Below are 19,068 nucleotides of genomic sequence, written 5' to 3'. Positions count from 1 at the left end.
TAAACTCAATTCAGCAGCATTATTTCTATAGTCATTCCATCCATTGATCAACTTAAACTCAATTCAGCAGCATTATTTGTGTGATCCTTCCATTCATTCATAAGTTCAACCTATTCAGCTGCATTATTTACTGTATGGTCATTTTATCTATTCGTCAAGCTAAACTCAATCCAGCAGCATTATTTGTATAGTCATTCCTTCCATTCATCAAGCTAAACTCAATTAAGCAACATCATTTGTATAGCTTTTACAGAGTTGTTAATTTTGCTCACTGCCTGTTCTCTTTAAAGCATCTGCAAATTTCTCTATTTGATATATTCAATCAATTAGTTTTTTCCAATTTATTCAAGTTTACCCCATGTTAAAAATCCCACAATAACTTTTGGTACAATCGTAAAACATTCCTTCATCACATATAAAAATATTACAAAAATGTCCAATGTGGCAAATATATTAATAAAATTGTCCAATGTGGCAAATACATTACTAAAAATGTCCAATGTGGCAAATACATTACTAAAAATGTCGCAAATACATTACTAAAAATGTCCAATGTGGCAAATACATTACTAAAAATGTCCAATGTGGCAATTGTTGTTTTTCTGTGTAGTGTGGATGTGAGAGATGGTTTATTGCATGCACTACTAAAAAGGTTTTGGGGTCTGGCTGGGGTGAGTGAATGCAGTCTGTAGGGTCAAGTAGCTCATCTTGTGTGGAGGCTGCATGCTTGAGGTTTAGTACACATGACTGTTGCCAGTTGTTTGTTAGATATATAGCCAGGATTTTTTTAAACTCTTAGAACTATTATAAAACCATCACCATCTTAAATTCTCTCGCTAATTTTCGTTCTTTAGTTGTTTTTTTTTTAATATATTTGTTTATTAATAAAAACTAATGATTAAAATCAATTTTTAATTTGGCCTTATTTTTAAAAATATAAAAATGTTGATGTTCAAACTGTTTTATTAATATGCTTTTTAACCTGATAAAATTGTATGTTAAGTTCCATTGATAATTAGAATGTTTTAAAATGTTTTGTTCCACTAAAGTTCTTGATAAACTTTTTCTAGAAGTACTTGACAGACAGTGGTCAATGTCCTCCAAGTTTGTTAACTTGCCTGTCTGCAGTGATTGCCCTGCCACTTTTAATGTCAGCTGTTTTTCTATCTGTATAGACCACAGAGGTTTCCTTGGCAGCAGCCAAGGTCGTCGTGGTGATGAGTTGACCCAGTACCACACCACAGGCCCTGAGAGGGAGGTGGAATATTACTTTGCCTCTGATGCCAGGTAAATGTTTAACTATTTTTTCTCTTAATGTTTTGTTCGCTTCTTGTCAAAAAGCTACATTTATCTTAGGTATATTAGTTTTGCCCTAATAAATAAACCCGTACCTAACCTAACTCTGATCTTAACCTGATGTGTTAGAGTACCTGTATAGAGAAAATACTGGATATATGATTGTGGGTACAAATAACAAATAAGAACTGGTGGAAACAATATCAGTCATGTTATGACATCTGAACAAATTTTTTTGTCATATCTCATGTCATTTTATGTTGTCGCCAATCTTGTAGTTAAAAGCCATATTTTGTTATGTTATTCCTTTAATGTTGTCACCAATCTTAAAGTTAAAAGCCATGTTTTGTTATGTTATTGCTTTTAATGTTGTCGCCAATCTTATAGTTAAACGCCATGTTTTGCTATGTTATTGCTTTTAATGTTGTCTCCAATCTTATAGTTAAAAGCCATGTTTTGTTATGTTATTGCTTTTAATGTTGTCGCCAATCTTATAAGTAAACGCCATGTTTTGCTATGTTATTGCTTTTAATGTTGTCTCCAATCTTGTAGTTAAAAGCCATGTTTTGTTATGTTATTGCTTCTAATGTTGTCACCAATCTTGTAGTTAAACGCCATGTTTTGTAATGTTATTGCTTTTAATGTTGTCACCAATCTTGTAGTTAAACGCCATGTTTTGTAATGTTATTGCTTTTAATGTTGTCGCCAATCTTGTAGTTAAAAGCCATGTTTTGTTATGTTATTGCTTCTAATGTTGTCACCAATCTTGTAGTTAAAAGCCATGTTTTGTTATGTTATTGCTTCTAATGTTGTCGCCAATCTTGTAGTTAAACGCCATGTTTTGTTCTGTTATTGCTTCTAATGTTGTCGCCAATCTTGTAGTTAAAAGCCATATTTTGTTATATTATCACTTTTAATGTTGTCGCCAGTCTTGTAGTTAAAAGCCATATTCTGTTATGTTATTGCTTTTAATGTTGTCACAATCTTAAAGTTGAAAGCCATATTTTGTTGTTATTCTTTTAATGTTGTCGCCAATCTTGTAGTTAAAAGCCATGTTTTGTTATGTTATTGCTTCTAATGTTGTCACCAATCTTGTAGTTAAAAGCCATATTTTGTTATGTTATTGCTTTTAATGTTGTTGCCAATCTTATAGTGAAAAGCCATATTCTGTTATGTTATTGCTTTTAATGTTGTCGCCAATCTTGTAGTTAAACACCATGTTTTGTTATGACAGTGCCATCATAGAACACACAGACCAAGTGATTTTCCTGGAAGAGAACGATGTTGCTGAGGTCCACGAGGGTTCACTGACCATCCACCAAGCCACTCGCAACTTGGATGAGAAAACATTCCGAGAGGTCACCACTTTGAAGATGGCTATTGAGGAAATAATGAAAGGTCAACATTTTTTTCTTTTAGCAGTAATTTCTTGATATAAACACTTGCTTGTTTGCAATCTTAAAGGGTTTTTAATTTTATTTTAGTAAAAGTTTAATTTATCATGATAAAATTTATAATACCAACAAAAGATATATTTTAGTTACACATGAAAAAAAATTGTAACATGAAAAAAAATTGTAACGGTAATTTTTTTTCCAAACAATTAATTGTTACTAAGTATTATATTTTTTGTTCATTCTGATGATGAATGTTTTGTTTCTTGAATATTTGTATTGACTTTTTAAATTCTAGAACTTTAAAATAGCACTGCAGCAAATTTAATACATTCTTTTTACATTGTATTTTGTATACAGTCCAATATATCTTGCATTGCAACAAAGTGTAATCTATTTTGACTAGGGAGCTTCAAGTCATTCATGCAGAAAGAAATCTTTGAACAGCCCGAGTCAGTTGTAAACACCATGAGGGGGCGTGTCAACTTTGAGAAGGGAACCGTTGTGTTGGGTGGCATCAAGGACTACATGTCAGAAATCAGGAGGTGTAGACGTCTGCTCTTCATAGCCTGTGGCACCAGCTATCACAGTGCTGTAGCTGTAAGTTTAGATAGATGGTCTTAATATACCAGCTACCACAGTGCTGTAGCTGTAAGTTTAGATAGATGGTCTTAATATACCAGCTACCACAGTGCTGTAGCTGTAAGTTTAGATAGATGGTCTTAATATACCAGCTACCACAGTGCTGTAGCTGTAAGTTTAGATAGATGGTCTTAATATACCAGCTACCACAGTGCTGTAGCTGTAAGTTTAGATAGATGGTCTTAATATACCAGCTACCACAGTGCTGTAGCTGTAAGTTTAGATAGATGGTCTTAATATACCAGCTACCACAAAGCTGTAGCTGTAAGTTTAGATAGATGGTCTTAATATACCAGCTACCACAGTGCTGTAGCTGTAAGTTTAGATAGATGGTCTTAATATACCAGCTACCACAGTGCTGTAGCTGTAAGAATACAAGTTTAGATAGATGGTCTTAATATACCAGCTACCACAGTGCTGTAGCTGTAAGTTTAGATAGATGGTCTTAATATACCAGCTACCACAAAGCTGTAGCTGTAAGTTTAGATAGATGGTCTTAATATACCAGCTACCACAGTGCTGTAGCTGTAAGTTTAGATAGATGGTCTTAATATACCAGCTACCACAGTGCTGTAGCTGTAAGTTTAGATAGATGGTCTTAATATACCAGCTACCACAGTGCTGTAGCTGTAAGTTTAGATAGATGGTCTTAATATACCAGCTACCACAGTGCTGTAGCTGTAAGTTTAGATAGATGGTCTTAATATACCAGCTACCACAGTGCTGTAGCTGTAAGTTTAGATAGATGGTCTTAATATACCAGCTACCACAGTGCTGTAGCTGTAAGTTTAGATAGATGGTCTTAATATACCAGCTACCACAGTGCTGTAGCTGTAAGTTTAGATAGATGGTCTTAATATACCAGCTACCACAGTGCTGTAGCTGTAAGTTTAGATAGATGGTCTTAATATACCAGCTACCACAGTGCTGTAGCTGTAAGTTTAGATAGATGGTCTTAATATACCAGCTACCACAGTGCTGTAGCTGTAAGAATACAAGTTTAGATAGATGGTCTTAATATACCAGCTACCACAGTGCTGTAGCTGTAAGTTTAGATAGATGGTCTTAATATACCAGCTACCACAGTGCTGTAGCTGTAAGAATACAAGTTTAGATAGATGGTCTTAATATACCAGCTACCACAAAGCTGTAGCTGTAAGTTTAGATAGATGGTCTTAATATACCAGCTACCACAGTGCTGTAGCTGTAAGAATACAAGTTTAGATAGATGGTCTTAATATACCAGCTACCACAGTGCTGTAGCTGTAAGTTTAGATAGATGGTCTTAATATACCAGCTACCACAGTGCTGTAGCTGTAAGTTTAGATAGATGGTCTTAATATACCAGCTACCACAGTGCTGTAGCTGTAAGTTTAGATAGATGGTCTTAATATACCAGCTACCACAAAGCTGTAGCTGTAAGTTTAGATAGATGGTCTTAATATACCAGCTACCACAGTGCTGTAGCTGTAAGTTTAGATAGATGGTCTTAATATACCAGCTACCACAAAGCTGTAGCTGTAAGTTTAGATAGATGGTCTTAATATACCAGCTACCACAGTGCTGTAGCTGTAAGTTTAGATAGATGGTCTTAATATACCAGCTACCACAGTGCTGTAGCTGTAAGTTTAGATAGATGGTCTTAATATACCAGCTACCACAGTGCTGTAGCTGTAAGAATACAAGTTTAGATAGATGGTCTTAATATACCAGCTACCACAGTGCTGTAGCTGTAAGTTTAGATAGATGGTCTTAATATACCAGCTACCACAGTGCTGTAGCTGTAAGAATACAAGTTTAGATAGATGGTCTTAATATACCAGCTACCACAAAGCTGTAGCTGTAAGTTTAGATAGATGGTCTTAATATACCAGCTACCACAGTGCTGTAGCTGTAAGAATACAAGTTTAGATAGATGGTCTTAATATACCAGCTACCACAGTGCTGTAGCTGTAAGTTTAGATAGATGGTCTTAATATACCAGCTACCACAGTGCTGTAGCTGTAAGAATACAAGTTTAGATAGATGGTCTTAATATACCAGCTACCACAGTGCTGTAGCTGTAAGTTTAGATAGATGGTCTTAATATACCAGCTACCACAAAGCTGTAGCTGTAAGTTTAGATAGATGGTCTTAATATACCAGCTACCACAGTGCTGTAGCTGTAAGAATACAAGTTTAGATAGATGGTCTTAATATACCAGCTACCACAGTGCTGTAGCTGTAAGTTTAGATAGATGGTCTTAATATACCAGCTACCACAGTGCTGTAGCTGTAAGTTTAGATAGATGGTCTTAATATACCAGCTACCACAGTGCTGTAGCTGTAAGAATACAAGTTTAGATAGATGGTCTTAATATACCAGCTACCACAGTGCTGTAGCTGTAAGTTTAGATAGATGGTCTTAATATACCAGCTACCACAGTGCTGTAGCTGTAAGTTTAGATAGATGGTCTTAATATACCAGCTACCACAGTGCTGTAGCTGTAAGTTTAGATAGATGGTCTTAATATACCAGCTACCACAGTGCTGTAGCTGTAAGTTTAGATAGATGGTCTTAATATACCAGCTACCACAGTGCTGTAGCTGTAAGAATACAAGTTTAGATAGATGGTCTTAATATACCAGCTACCACAAAGCTGTAGCTGTAAGTTTAGATAGATGGTCTTAATATACCAGCTACCACAGTGCTGTAGCTGTAAGTTTAGATAGATGGTCTTAATATACCAGCTACCACAGTGCTGTAGCTGTAAGAATACAAGTTTAGATAGATGGTCTTAATATACCAGCTACCACAGTGCTGTAGCTGTAAGTTTAGATAGATGGTCTTAATATACCAGCTACCACAGTGCTGTAGCTGTAAGAATACAAGTTTAGATAGATGGTCTTAATATACCAGCTACCACAGTGCTGTAGCTGTAAGTTTAGATAGATGGTCTTAATATACCAGCTACCACAGTGCTGTAGCTGTAAGTTTAGATAGATGGTCTTAATATACCAGCTACCACAGTGCTGTAGCTGTAAGAATACAAGTTTAGATAGATGGTCTTAATATACCAGCTACCACAGTGCTGTAGCTGTAAGTTTAGATAGATGGTCTTAATATACCAGCTACCACAGTGCTGTAGCTGTAAGTTTAGATAGATGGTCTTAATATACCAGCTACCACAAAGCTGTAGCTGTAAGTTTAGATAGATGGTCTTAATATACCAGCTACCACAGTGCTGTAGCTGTAAGTTTAGATAGATGGTCTTAATATACCAGCTACCACAAAGCTGTAGCTGTAAGTTTAGATAGATGGTCTTAATATACCAGCTACCACAGTGCTGTAGCTGTAAGTTTAGATAGATGGTCTTAATATACCAGCTACCACAGTGCTGTAGCTGTAAGTTTAGATAGATGGTCTTAATATACCAGCTACCACAGTGCTGTAGCTGTAAGAATACAAGTTTAGATAGATAACTAGAAGGGTTGGTGAAATCTAGTTAATCAATACTCTGACGATTGTTGTAGTTACCTACCCTTACAGATCTGACTAAAGTAAAGTTGACTTGTTTCTGTCACCTCGGCATATGAGGGGATAGTGTGGTCAGTTCTATGCCCAACCACCTTTACTTTCCCTGACTTGAGTGAGGTACCCATTAGAGTTGGGCAGACTCATGAACTTCATACAGATTCCTGTCAGGAAAACAATCTGGTTACATAGGCTAGCTGGCAAAAGGTTGTAGATGAATGTCTTTGTATAGACATTTGTCTTAAAAAAAACACAGTACACACTGAACTCTTCTTCTCTCAGACTCGCCAGTTGCTGGAAGAACTGACGGAGCTCCCAGTGATGGTGGAGCTGGCCAGTGATTTCCTTGACCGCAGCACACCTGTCTTTAGGGATGATGTGTGTTTCTTCATCAGCCAGTCAGGTCAGTCTTGGTCTCATCATGTTACAAGTTGAGAGTAAAATATGTGTAAAATTTATCTGCTGACGTAAATGTCTTGTTTGTTTTAAAAAATTTCTTTTTCCATGTATTAATATTTTTTATGAAATTTATGTATATAAATATTTTTAAAATGTACATTGGGAACCTAATAAGTGTTTTTCATTTTTTTTTTATTTAAAAAATTACATATATATTTTTATTAAATTTAAAAAATTATGAATTGTAAACATTGGGAGCTTAATAAATAATTTGCATTTAAAAAATATACATCTCTATTCATATAAAATTTAAAATATTTAAAATTTAAAAAATAAGGGTAAAGTGAGTTATTGATTTCTATGCTTGTGCTTGTTAACAGGTGAAACAGCTGACACACTGAATGCTTTACACTACTGCAAGCAGAGGGGGGCCCTGATTGTTGGCATCACAAATGTGGTCGGCTCCAACATCTCCAGGGAGTCCAACTGTGGGGTTCACATCAATGCTGGCCCAGAGATTGGTGTGGCCAGTACTAAGGTACTCTCTCACATAGTGCTGTTTCTTGTAGGCTAGGGATTGGGGTTTTTTTTTTTTTTTTTTTTCCTCTGTAGGTTAGGGATTGGACTTTTTTTTCGTTGTAGGCTAGGGATTCGTAATTTGTTTTTTGTTTTGTAGGTAGGTTAGGAATTGGACATTTTATGCTGTAGGGTGGGGATCATAGTTTTTTAGTGTATTCTTTCGATGGGACTTTTTTTTTGTATGCTTGGGTACAATCTTTTGTTTTATTCTTATCAGGATTTGACATTTTTTGTTGTTGTGTGCTTGTAATTTTATTTTTTAATTGTATGCTTGTGAATGCCTTTTTAAAAAATTGCATGTGTTTGAATGTAAATTTTAAAATTATATGATTGTGATTTCTAAAATTGTATGTAAATATTTGTTGTTTTATGCTTACGGTTGTAAATGATAGTGGTTGTATTTCTGGTATTAATTTAAATGTTTATGTTGCCTGCTTGTTGTTGATGTAACCATGGCAACCTGATATCCCCAGGCCTACACAAGTCAGTTCATTGCCCTGGTGTTGTTTGGTCTGATGATGAGTGAGGACAGAATCTCCTTACAGAACAGGAGGAGGGAGATCATGCAGGGGCTCAAAGAACTGCCAGGTCAGCTGGTCTTTGTTTTTGTTTTTTTACACTTCTTGTTGTCACTGGTCAGAGTTAAAATCTTTAGAGAAACTTGTCAAGTACAATATTTAAAACGAGCCGACCCGCGGCGTATTACATGCCGCTATTTAGTTTTATTTTCTACTTTTCAGTTATTCATAATTTGTGAATTCGACAGTACCAATGCTGTCACTGAAAATATTTGCTTTAAAACACTAAAACCCTCCTTTCCCCCAACCCTCCCCCCGTGAAAGCAGGCTCCTCTTAGTTACCTCCCAAAAGTTTAAAATAGTTTCAAACTAAATTATCTGCCCCTAATAGCAGTCACTAAACCCGGCTCTAGGATTGTAAACATTTAGCGTGAACCACAGCTCACCAGACCATGTGAGGGTGATGGGGATATACCTAGAGAGGAAGAGAGTGGACTGCTGAGCGCGCTTACAGCTTGGTGTTTTCTACCGTCTCCAAGAAGAGAATTATATATATAGATAATTATTTAAATGGTATAATCGAAAAAAAATTTAGCATTGTTGAACCTATGAAAAGAAAAATGCTTACTAAAAATGTATACTAATACATTTTATTATTATTTTTAAACTTAAGTTCCTAATCTTCTTCATTCCAACTTTTTTGACAGAAAAAATCCGAACAGTGCTCACTATGGACACCAAAATTCTAGAACTGGCTAAAGAACTCCATCATGAAAAATCTCTGCTTGTCATGGGCAGGGGATATAACTATGCCACTTGCTTGGAGGGTGCATTGGTGAGTTATCCAGCTTGTGTTGGCCAAATAGCCAAGGCATCCAATCTGTTGTAAAAAGTGCAATTCATTTAATCTAATGTTACAGATAACATGATGATGCCACCTGACTCAGATAGTCTTAATGCAGGTGCAGGCAGGATGTTGGGGGGTGGTATCAAATTAATTTAGCTATTAATAGGCCATTTATTCCATCAGTTCAAGGGCTCATGGGGGCGGTGGTATCAAATTTTTTTGCTAAATATAGGCCATTTATCTAGTCACTTTTAGGGGACATGGGGGTGGAGATATCAAATATTTTTTGGCTATATTTAGGCACTTTATTCCATCAGTTTAAGGACTCATGGGGGTGGGGGTGTCTAACATTTCCCCTACCTGCCTACCCCACTGGCCTTGTGAACACAAAATGGAAGTATCTACTTGCCTCAATTTCAATTTCAGTGGAGAATATTTGTTGTATGTTGTAACTATGTATTGTTTTAACCTCAGAAAATTAAAGAGTTGACCTACATGCACTCAGAAGGGATCATGGCCGGAGAGTTGAAACATGGCCCCCTGGCCCTGGTTGATGCGGCCATGCCTGTGTTGATGGTGTGCACAAGAGATAATGTCTTCTCTGTAAGTTGTCCACTTGTCTGTTACATTGTCACCCTCATCTGGTTCAGTTTATTATGATTGCATTGGTCACAAATTTTATATTCAATCCAAAATGGTAAAAATATAATTTTGTACACAATCACTATAGACATGTTGCTAATTTTAAGGAAATCTGATTTTTTTTTTTTCCATTGATGATAATTGTTGCACTAAAAATTTTGATTATGGAATTATTTAAAAACTCGCATTCTAAATTATATTTTCCCCAAAATTTAATTTAAAATTAATTACACCCAACTGGAAAAGCCATAAAAAAAACTTTAATTTATTTTGAGAATATTGTTAGGCATCCTATTCTCAAAAAATGGTGTTTTTAGTTTAATAAAATCCTAATTTGTCTCCCACAGAAATGTGAAAATGCATTACAGCAAGTGAAAGCTAGACATGTAAGTAAAGTAACCTGATGTTTCAAGGAAAATAGTTTTATTTTACTTCATCATTTTAGTTATATTTCATAATCATTTTACCACACTGTAAGAGAAATGAAAGTTGTGCTCAAAATATTTCTTCTAAAGTGAATATTTTAGCTGAGTTGTTGATATTCACAAATGTAATGTATTGTGGGTGTGGATAATTGAACAGATTACAACGATTCCTTTCCTCAGGGCATCCCAATCATCATCTGCAACACTGGGGACGGGGATTATCTGACCGGGGACAACAACAACAAGTCCATCTGCAACGGTCAGCCAGTCATCCCCCTCAATGGTGTCCACGAGAACGGTGACCATGCTGACTGCAAGCCAGTGAAGAAATCTTTGGCTCTGGAGGTCCCTCAAACAATCGACTGTCTCCAGGGAATTCTGACTGTCATTCCTATGCAACTGCTGTCTATGCACATTGCTGAGTTGAAGAACCTTGATGTAAGGCTTAGTTACATTACTTTTTTTTTTTAATATGTATTATCAAAATTACGTATGAAATACAGAACTATTTTGTTTCAAACTGAAATTTTATGTGCTAATACATAAAAGTACATTTTTGAAACTTGGGGCAAGTGAAGTAGAGTAACCTGTATCAGTGGCTTCGGGACATGAACGGATAGTGTAGTCAACACTATTCCCAGCCGCCTTCACTTTTCCTAACGTGGTTCAGCTACCCATCAGAGCTTGGTGGACTCAGGGACATTATATGGATTTGAACCCAGAATTTGACCTTTAGACCTTTTAGTTACCTTCTGACAACCAGTGGCTAGAGATGATGGACTAGAATAGTTTTGTCCAAAGTTTTTTTAAAATACGTTTTACTGCTGTTACATAGACATTTTTTTTAGTTCTGGCTATGTGTGTACTTTGGACTGCTGAAAAGTGGAGCATTAAAAAAATTGATTTGGAAATCAACAAATTTGCATTCCATTCTAAATTGTTTTCCATTTCAAAAATTCATATTTTAGTTTCCTAACTCTTCCATGACAGTTAAATAGATCAGGTAACTACACAAGAAGGCACGGATGCCGTATGGTCTAATGTTTGATTGCACACTAATTAACCTGAAAGAAATGAGTTTGGTACCCAGCTTTAGTTTGTTAGTTAGCTCCTAGTTGAGCTTGACACCCCCCCCCCCCCCCCCTCCACAGAGAAGGAAAGAAAAGCCTGGTAGAAAACAAGCCAAAGCATTTGGTTTGATAATGACAATGTACCAGAAAAATGTACATCCTTAGTTAACCAGGCCGGCTATGCAAACACACAGAAAATAAATTATGTATGAAGTATCTCTGATTGTCAAAGACAACATGAAATGTTTAACAGCTACATTTTGACCACAGGTTGACTGCCCAAGAAATCTGGCCAAGTCTGTAACAGTGGAATGAGATGTTTTATTTGTTTCATTTGTATTGTAAGTTGATTTTTTTATTTACTTTACATATCATTACCCTTCTGCCTGAAGCTGATACCATAGTTACATAAGGGGTAACTGTTTTTTTTTAAATAAGCTTCTAACAACATCACAAGGTGGGTGGTGTAGTCCACACCATGACACCCGTAGTTACTGCACCAAGTGACTCCCTAATATGACCACTGTGTCAACAAGGACCTTCACCATATCACATCATACTTACCTTACATATTCCTTCACCCCTATATTCCAACACTAAACCTTTCTTTTCCTACTTATCATTTGATTTATTTGAGTTTATTCTTTCCCATAGATAAATGTTTGGACAACAAAAAAATGGACAAAATTGACCTACGTGGGGCTTTACACCAAGAAAAACCTGGATAGTTTTTTTCTAATTATTTCATAATTGTATATAAATGCAGTTGTGAGATGATTCAAACATGACTACACTGATGTTATTTTATCATCATTATATTTTATAAAACGATGAAATGGTTGCATTTTATGAGATTTTACACATTGGAATCAATTCAATGTTTTATTTTTATTTTTGAAAACTAATTGTATATACTTACTTTATACTATGTATACTTTTAGGGCATGTGATTATAACTACCTAAAAATTGCAACAACAAAAATGAATTTTTATGACAAATTATTGAAATGTTTAGATTTTAAATTGCTTTCTCTCAGATATTTGCACTAAAAATGTGTAAACAAAAATATAGCTACAGTACTATTGTTCAGCTACAGAAAAGTATTTTTTTCCCTAAGTTTACATTCCCTACTGCATTATTGGTGGATTTTTAAGGATAGAACATCGTAATTCATATCATTTTCAAAAAGAAATGGCATATTGGGCTCCCACACTCCATAACACCAGCGAGAGCTTATTGCCAGTGCCTTTGCTCAAGCAATTCTTCATCGTCTTGTTGGTTGTACAAGGTACAAATCACTGGGCTAATGAAATTTTTTTACAATTTTTTAAAATTAGTAGATTAGAGCAAGTATATGACAAATCTTTGCGTACAAAAACCTGTGGGGAAAGTGTGTACAAATGATTGCAAGATATAGTGTACAAAAGCCCATGGGATATTGTGTACCTAGGCTTGCTGTGTTCAGTGGGGTAGTGTAAACACAAGAGAAATCTGATGTTTATTTTGTTAGAATCCCAGAGATTCCTGTGATATTTATTTGCTCTGAGAGGGACCATGGATTTCTTTTGTACATGTGTGTATAGCTCATATTCTTTCTGTTGGTTTTCAAAACAATCAACACATACTGCTTTGGTTTTTTAAGTTTTTGGTTGTGTTCCTGTTTTCACACTTAAAATGAACAACACACGAACAAGAGGATGATGATACATATCCGAATATGTAAATGTAGATCTATAAATGTGTTGTTACATTTAGGGATTTTACATCAACAGAAACAGATCTGGTTTTATTTTTCTGTAGTAAAATCTGTATGCATTTTTTATTTTTATTTTTACACATAACAAATTTGCCTGTGCAAAAGCATATGGGCGTAAAACATGTTTAGTTTAAATTTGAAACCCTAAAATATTTTAATTTTTTAAACTTATTAACATAATTATATCAGAATGCTTATGCAATATGATCAATTAAAATACTAAATTTATCGCTGTCTATTATAAAGAAATTTTTTTGGCGCCTAATTGATATTTTGTTTTATAAAATAAAAGTAGGTCTGCTTGGATACATTATTTACAAGCTAGCTATTATTATTTAAGTAATTTTAGTTTCTTTTTTTTTTTATTCCATTCACAAATTGTTCTATAAACTATGTGTAAGTAATGTACTTATCTGCTGAGCACTCATGTCTATAATGTGCCTTTATTGGTAAAAAAATGAATATGCTCAGTATTTATTTATATTCATCAGCAAGCAACATGCTAGTTCTGTGTTGCCCCTGGAGAAGGGTTACCTCCCCTCTAGAACCAGGTTATTCAAGCTTTTTATTTCATAGATGGCCTACTTATTTAGTTACAGTTACAAGAAATTAGTGGGGTGCCATACTTTTATTTATTTATTTTAAAAAGTAAATATTTACCTGAACCGTTACCTTTCCAAAGCTTGCGAGTTTTAAAACATTAGAATCCACCTACAGGTAGTAATATTTTTAAAAGGTTTTTATACATGTGCTATTGAAATATTTTGTAGCTGCTGATCAAACTGATCACAGGACTGTTGCATGTTGATAAATTGGGGAACTACTGCTTATTGGGAATGGATTATTTACCTTATTTAATAAATAAAGTTTTACAAAATACAATCTGCTTATCTTTTTTTTTAAATGTCTGTGTGATTCATTACTTAAGAATAACCTGTCACAGTCTGTATATTTCTGTTGCATCTCTGCTTAGAGAAAATATAACTTACATATATTCTATCCAATTACTTTGAAGTTTAACGTGATTTATCAACTCTGATTCTGTCAACTGTTAAATCAGCTGCTTATTAGCAGAAAACTTAAATTCACACAGCATGTTGCTCTTTATTAATTAAAACTATAAAAAATACTAAACTTAACACCCAATACATTAGCAACAGAATCCTTAGCAGTTTAGTGAGACATTCAACTAATATAACAAAGTAAGCCCCTACATGGGCGACATAACCGTGATCACTAGGGAGAGGGATTCGTAAAGCCCATTCTTAACATTTTATTGTCAGGGGATAGCGCGAACGCAGTCCCCCCTACGAAAAAAATTACGCACCCGAGTCACCCACATTTGGGGTGATCGCAGGGGTCAACCCACACGAAGTGCAATGTGCAGGCCTCGCCCTGGGAGGACCTCCTTGCTGATCAAGGTGCCTCCTGTGCCAGGTAAGTATGATTTGTTTCGTTAGCAGATTCAATCCGTCCAACGGCAATTTTAATATTTTTATAGGGCTCTATTCATAGATATTATTCTTTTTTAAATTAATTAGATAAAAATATACTTTTTTAAAAATAAATAATATCTAATAAATGTTTTTTAAAAATTAACAACAATTTACAATTTTATTAAAGTATATTTTTTCCTATCATATAATTAAAATAGTTTAAAATGAAATAACAGCATAAGTTACTTCCCTTCGTTAAATGTTTTAATCTTTACTAGCCTCCCTTTCGAAAAAAAAGCCGACCATTATACACGTTGAATAATTATATACTAAGATATACTATACTAAATTACTCTTTAGTAATAATTGTATTCGCTACTGATTTGATCCATTCTAAAGCTACTTTCTCTTTCAACTTTCAAGATGTTCTTTTTTTGTGATAAGGCAACATTATATTATTTTTAATCTAATTAGATGTCGAATTCACAATTAAAAATTAATTAGTTTTAATTGTTTTCTTTAAAGCATGCGTCTTTTCGGTGCCCCCCCCCCCCGGAAAAAAGAAGAATTAATTTACAAATATATCTTTCGACTAAAGAAAGTTTCAAGTACCCCCCCCCCCCCCCCCCCCACTCCGCTGCCCGGAGAAAAATGTATTAAACTAACGCTGGTTTCAATAACAAACCTGGAATAACAAAGTATCACGACAAGTCAGGTAATATGGTGTTAATTGGGGGCAGAGTTTCTTCCAGGCATCTCTTCGGCCCCCCCCAAAAAATTTTACCGCCCCCCCCCCCCCCCCCCCCGAAGAAAAAAGTCTGGAAGAAACACTGATTGGGGGAGGGGGAAACCAGTTTCTTCCAGGCATCTCTTCGGGGAGGCGAAGCCCCCCCCCCCCCCCGAAATTTTTTTACCGCCCCCCCCCCCCCCGAACGAAATGAAATTTATATAATTTATATAGAAAATATATACTTTTAACAGTGTCCGCCCCCCCCCCCCCCCAAGAAAGTTTACCGCCCCCCGAAGATTTCAAGTGCCCCCCCCCCCCCCCCCCTGGAGAAAAAAGTCTGGAAGAAACACTGGGGGAACCTTCACGTAGGTTAGTTAATAATTAATATTTTAGAAAAAAACATACGTTTTAAGAAACAGAAGTTTTTTTTCTTGTCTTCTCTGACAAAGGGTAGCGTCAAATGTAATTGCAACTAGAACACCGCCAATTATATTCATTTTAAAGATTTGTATGATTTTATTTTACTAAATTTTAGATCTAATTAAACAGTCACTTAAATTAAATAGATTTTAATTTTGGGGGCCAACTAGTTCGTTTCAACAATCCATTGATGTGTAACTTAAAATTTTTAGAATAGTAGTACGGCCTAGATCTAATGGAATCTATAAAGATCGACTTGATTGCTAACTAAGTAGCATGAAACAATTAATAAAATTTTATTATAATTAGATATAATTTAATAATTACAACGCTTCTCGGCGTGGTACCTCTTTTGTGGTTAATTCCAACGCCAACTGGGTAGGCTAAACCTAAAATGTAATATACTAATGCTATAACTTCTAGATCTAGATCTGTATTGTCTGAAAAACATACAGGGTATTTCTTAAGTCTACTGAATTGTTTGTAATTATACTATACGAGAAAAATGGCCCGTTGAGGAAGGATACACCGGGCGCTAGGTTGATAGTGCTGTCTCTTTTCTCTAAACTAAAACCAACCCACCCCCTACCCCCACCCCCCCCCACCCCCCAAGAAAACATGTCTACCGTCCCATTCAACGAAATATAATTATATACTTTTTCCAGTGTCCGCCCCCTCCCCGAAAATTCTACCCCAGCCCCCGAAAATTTCAAGTACCCCCACCCCTCTCCGGGGAGGAAAAAGTCTAAACTAAAACCACCCCACCCCCCACACACACCCCCCCACCCACACCACCCCCACCCACCCCCCACACACACACCACCACCCCCCCCACACACACACACCACCCCACCCCCCCTAAAAAAAAACATGTCTACCGTCCCATTCAACGAAATATATAATTATATACTTTTTCCAGTGTCCGCCCCCTCCCCGAAAATTCTACCCCCGCCCCCGAAAATTTCAAGTACCCCCACCCCTCTCCGGGGAGGAAAAAGTCTAAACTAAAACCACCCCACCCCCCCCCCCCCCCCCCACACACCCGTGACGGTGTGTGATGAGTGGGGGGGGGGGGGTTGAGATGGTGCGACGTCACACTTTTGCATTATAAAAAAGCATTTTAGACATTATTTCGCGTTTTAGAAAACTGTTCTAATAAATTGTAATATGAATTGATTAAAATATTCCATTTTGACAGAGTTCAGACAAGATTTTACGAAAAATATCGATGTTTTAAATAAAGTTCAACTGCAATTTTGAGGGGGGAGGGGGTGTTGGCTGAGGTGTGACGTCATTTTAGGGGGGAGGTCTGGCTTTTTGTGACGATGTGTGACGGAGGGGAGGGGGAGAGGTAAAAATCGTCAAAAAAGCGTGACGTCATTTATGGATGATCCCCTTATAGGATGATGTTGACCATTTAAAAGGAATGTATATTATATTTTATATTAAATACTGTTACAGAGTATACATATCTGACTACCAAAACACGGTGGCCGGAAAGAACCGCAACGGAAAAAAGGGCAACGGAAAAAAGCGCAAATCAAAAAGCGCAACGGAAATAAGCGCACACGGAAAAAAGCGCAAAGAGAAAAAAGCGCACACAGAAAAAAGCGCAAAGAGAAAAAAGCGCAAACGGAAAAAAGCGCAAAGAGAAAAAAGCGCACACAGAAAAAAGCGCAAACGGAAAAAAGCGCAAACGGAAAAAAGCGCAAAGAGAAAAAAGCGCACACGGAAAAAAGCGCAAAGAGAAAAAAGCGCAAACAGAAAAAAGCGCAAACGGAAAAAAGCGCAAAGAGAAAAAAGCGCAAACGGAAAAAAGCGCAAACAGAAAAAAGCGCACACGGAAAAAAGCGCAAACGGAAAAAAGCGCAAACGGAAAAAAGCGCAAACAAAAAAAAGCGCACACAGAAAAAAGCGCAAACAGAAAAAAGCGCAAACGGAAAAAAGCGCAAACAGAAAAAAGCGCACACAGAAAAAAGCGCAAACGGAAAAAAGCGCAAACAGAAACAGAAAAATGCGCAACCAGAAAAAACACAACGAAAAATGTGCAAAAGAGAAATTTAGCACAAAGACCATATGGACTAGATGACACATTTATACATGACTGTTAGGGCTGCTGTGAGAGTGTCGTGTTTGATCACGTGATCTACTACCATTTAAAGCGTACCACCACCATCTGCATTCCCATCACCACGATACAGGCGATAATCACTTTACACAATGCCTATTATTTTCTTGGTCAATAATTATTCAACTACTATTCTCGTATAAACATAAAACTATCGACATTACACGAAGTATCTTTCACATTCTCCCTAGTCCGAACTACCTAGCTTGCATACTATAACAACCCGTTCCTATGGCAAAACTTCACTCTCTTTCATCCGCGTCATCAAACATGCATTCGTCATATCTCTCGTAACAACATTCATTCGCACCAAAATAACAATTTTGTATTTAATATTTTTTCACATCATGACGCACCTACCTACCTACCTACTACCCACCTACCCACCTACCTACCTACCTACCTAACTACCCACCTACCCACTTACCCACCTACCCACCTACCCGCCTACATACTTACCAAACTACCCACCAAAAAAGTATCGGCGAAGTTCGTAAGTTTCGTAAACTTTTCGTATATATATATATATATATATATATATATATATATATATATATATATATATATATATATATATATATATATATACCGAGGGGTCTATGGGGGGGGGTTATGACCCCCCATAAACCCCCCCTGCCTACGCCACTGCATATAAGTATTCGCATAGATTTAGAGTAGCGTCCCTTTTGTTTACATGTTTTTATTACCCTTCAAACAAAAGTCTATTTTAGTTATATTGAGATTAAAGAATGTAAATAAATAGTATACACAATTCTGTAGAATAGGAACGATTGGGAGGGAAGTGACATTTAGCGCAGTAAATTTAGAGGTTAGGTAGGGTATAATAAATGGTGGGGTTAGGAAAGTTAAGGGGTCCATTCTCTAATAGGCAATCTATGTCTCTTTCGTACTTTCGTGTTGGTTTATTGTCGAACCTGTCCTCACCTCACATCACAACAGTTGGGTGACGCTTACCGTGTAATGTTAAAATAAATAGCATGTAATTGAGTTAGTTCGAAGTGAGTTTTCATACAAGCCCAACGCACTAATTAAGGTTGTCGCAAAATGTAACATATATGTAACGTATGTCAATGATGTCAATGAATTTTCATTAAAAAAAAGATGTCTAGTACAGTTTACGAAACTTACGAACTTCGCCGATACTTTTTTGGTGGGTAGTTTGGTAAGTATGTAGGCGGGTAGGTGGGTAGGTGGGTAAGTGGGTAGGTGGGTAGTTAGGTAGGTAGGTAGGTAGGTGGGTAGTAGGTAGG

At 36.2% G+C, this 19,068-nt stretch overlaps 1 protein-coding gene and 1 non-coding gene across 4 annotated transcripts in view; one reads left to right on the top strand and one right to left on the bottom strand.

Annotated features, from left to right (window-relative positions):
• The window catches only part of LOC131955675 (glutamine--fructose-6-phosphate aminotransferase [isomerizing] 1), a 41,492-nt gene extending 27,527 nt beyond the window's left edge, over positions 1-13,965 (top strand). For all 3 annotated transcript variants that reach the window (XM_059319874.1, XM_059319875.1, XM_059319876.1), the window contains 12 exons: positions 1,176-1,287; positions 2,531-2,694; positions 3,097-3,290; positions 7,129-7,249; positions 7,626-7,783; positions 8,298-8,412; positions 9,050-9,177; positions 9,664-9,792; positions 10,179-10,217; positions 10,437-10,694; positions 11,597-11,667; positions 11,981-13,965. In XM_059319874.1, coding sequence (XP_059175857.1) covers positions 1,176-1,287; positions 2,531-2,694; positions 3,097-3,290; positions 7,129-7,249; positions 7,626-7,783; positions 8,298-8,412; positions 9,050-9,177; positions 9,664-9,792; positions 10,179-10,217; positions 10,437-10,694; positions 11,597-11,641 — 1,463 coding nt within the window. In that variant the 3' untranslated portion in view covers positions 11,642-11,667; positions 11,981-13,965. The remainder of the gene's footprint in view (positions 1-1,175; positions 1,288-2,530; positions 2,695-3,096; positions 3,291-7,128; positions 7,250-7,625; positions 7,784-8,297; positions 8,413-9,049; positions 9,178-9,663; positions 9,793-10,178; positions 10,218-10,436; positions 10,695-11,596; positions 11,668-11,980) is intronic.
• A 398-nt stretch (positions 13,966-14,363) lies between these two features.
• On the bottom strand, positions 14,364-14,528 carry LOC131955678 (U1 spliceosomal RNA). Its single transcript, XR_009388876.1, has one exon. It is a non-coding gene; the product is annotated as a U1 spliceosomal RNA (small nuclear RNA).
• Positions 14,529-19,068: the final 4,540 nt, after the last annotated feature.

The sequence above is a fragment of the Physella acuta genome, unplaced genomic scaffold (genome assembly GCF_028476545.2).
Source record: "Physella acuta isolate Inbredline_101_S28 unplaced genomic scaffold, ASM2847654v3 ptg001092l, whole genome shotgun sequence".
NCBI classification, from domain to species: Eukaryota; Metazoa; Mollusca; class Gastropoda; family Physidae; genus Physella; species Physella acuta.
The sequence above is the reverse complement of the archived record's forward strand: the minus strand, read 5'-3'. Positions and strand labels throughout refer to the sequence as shown.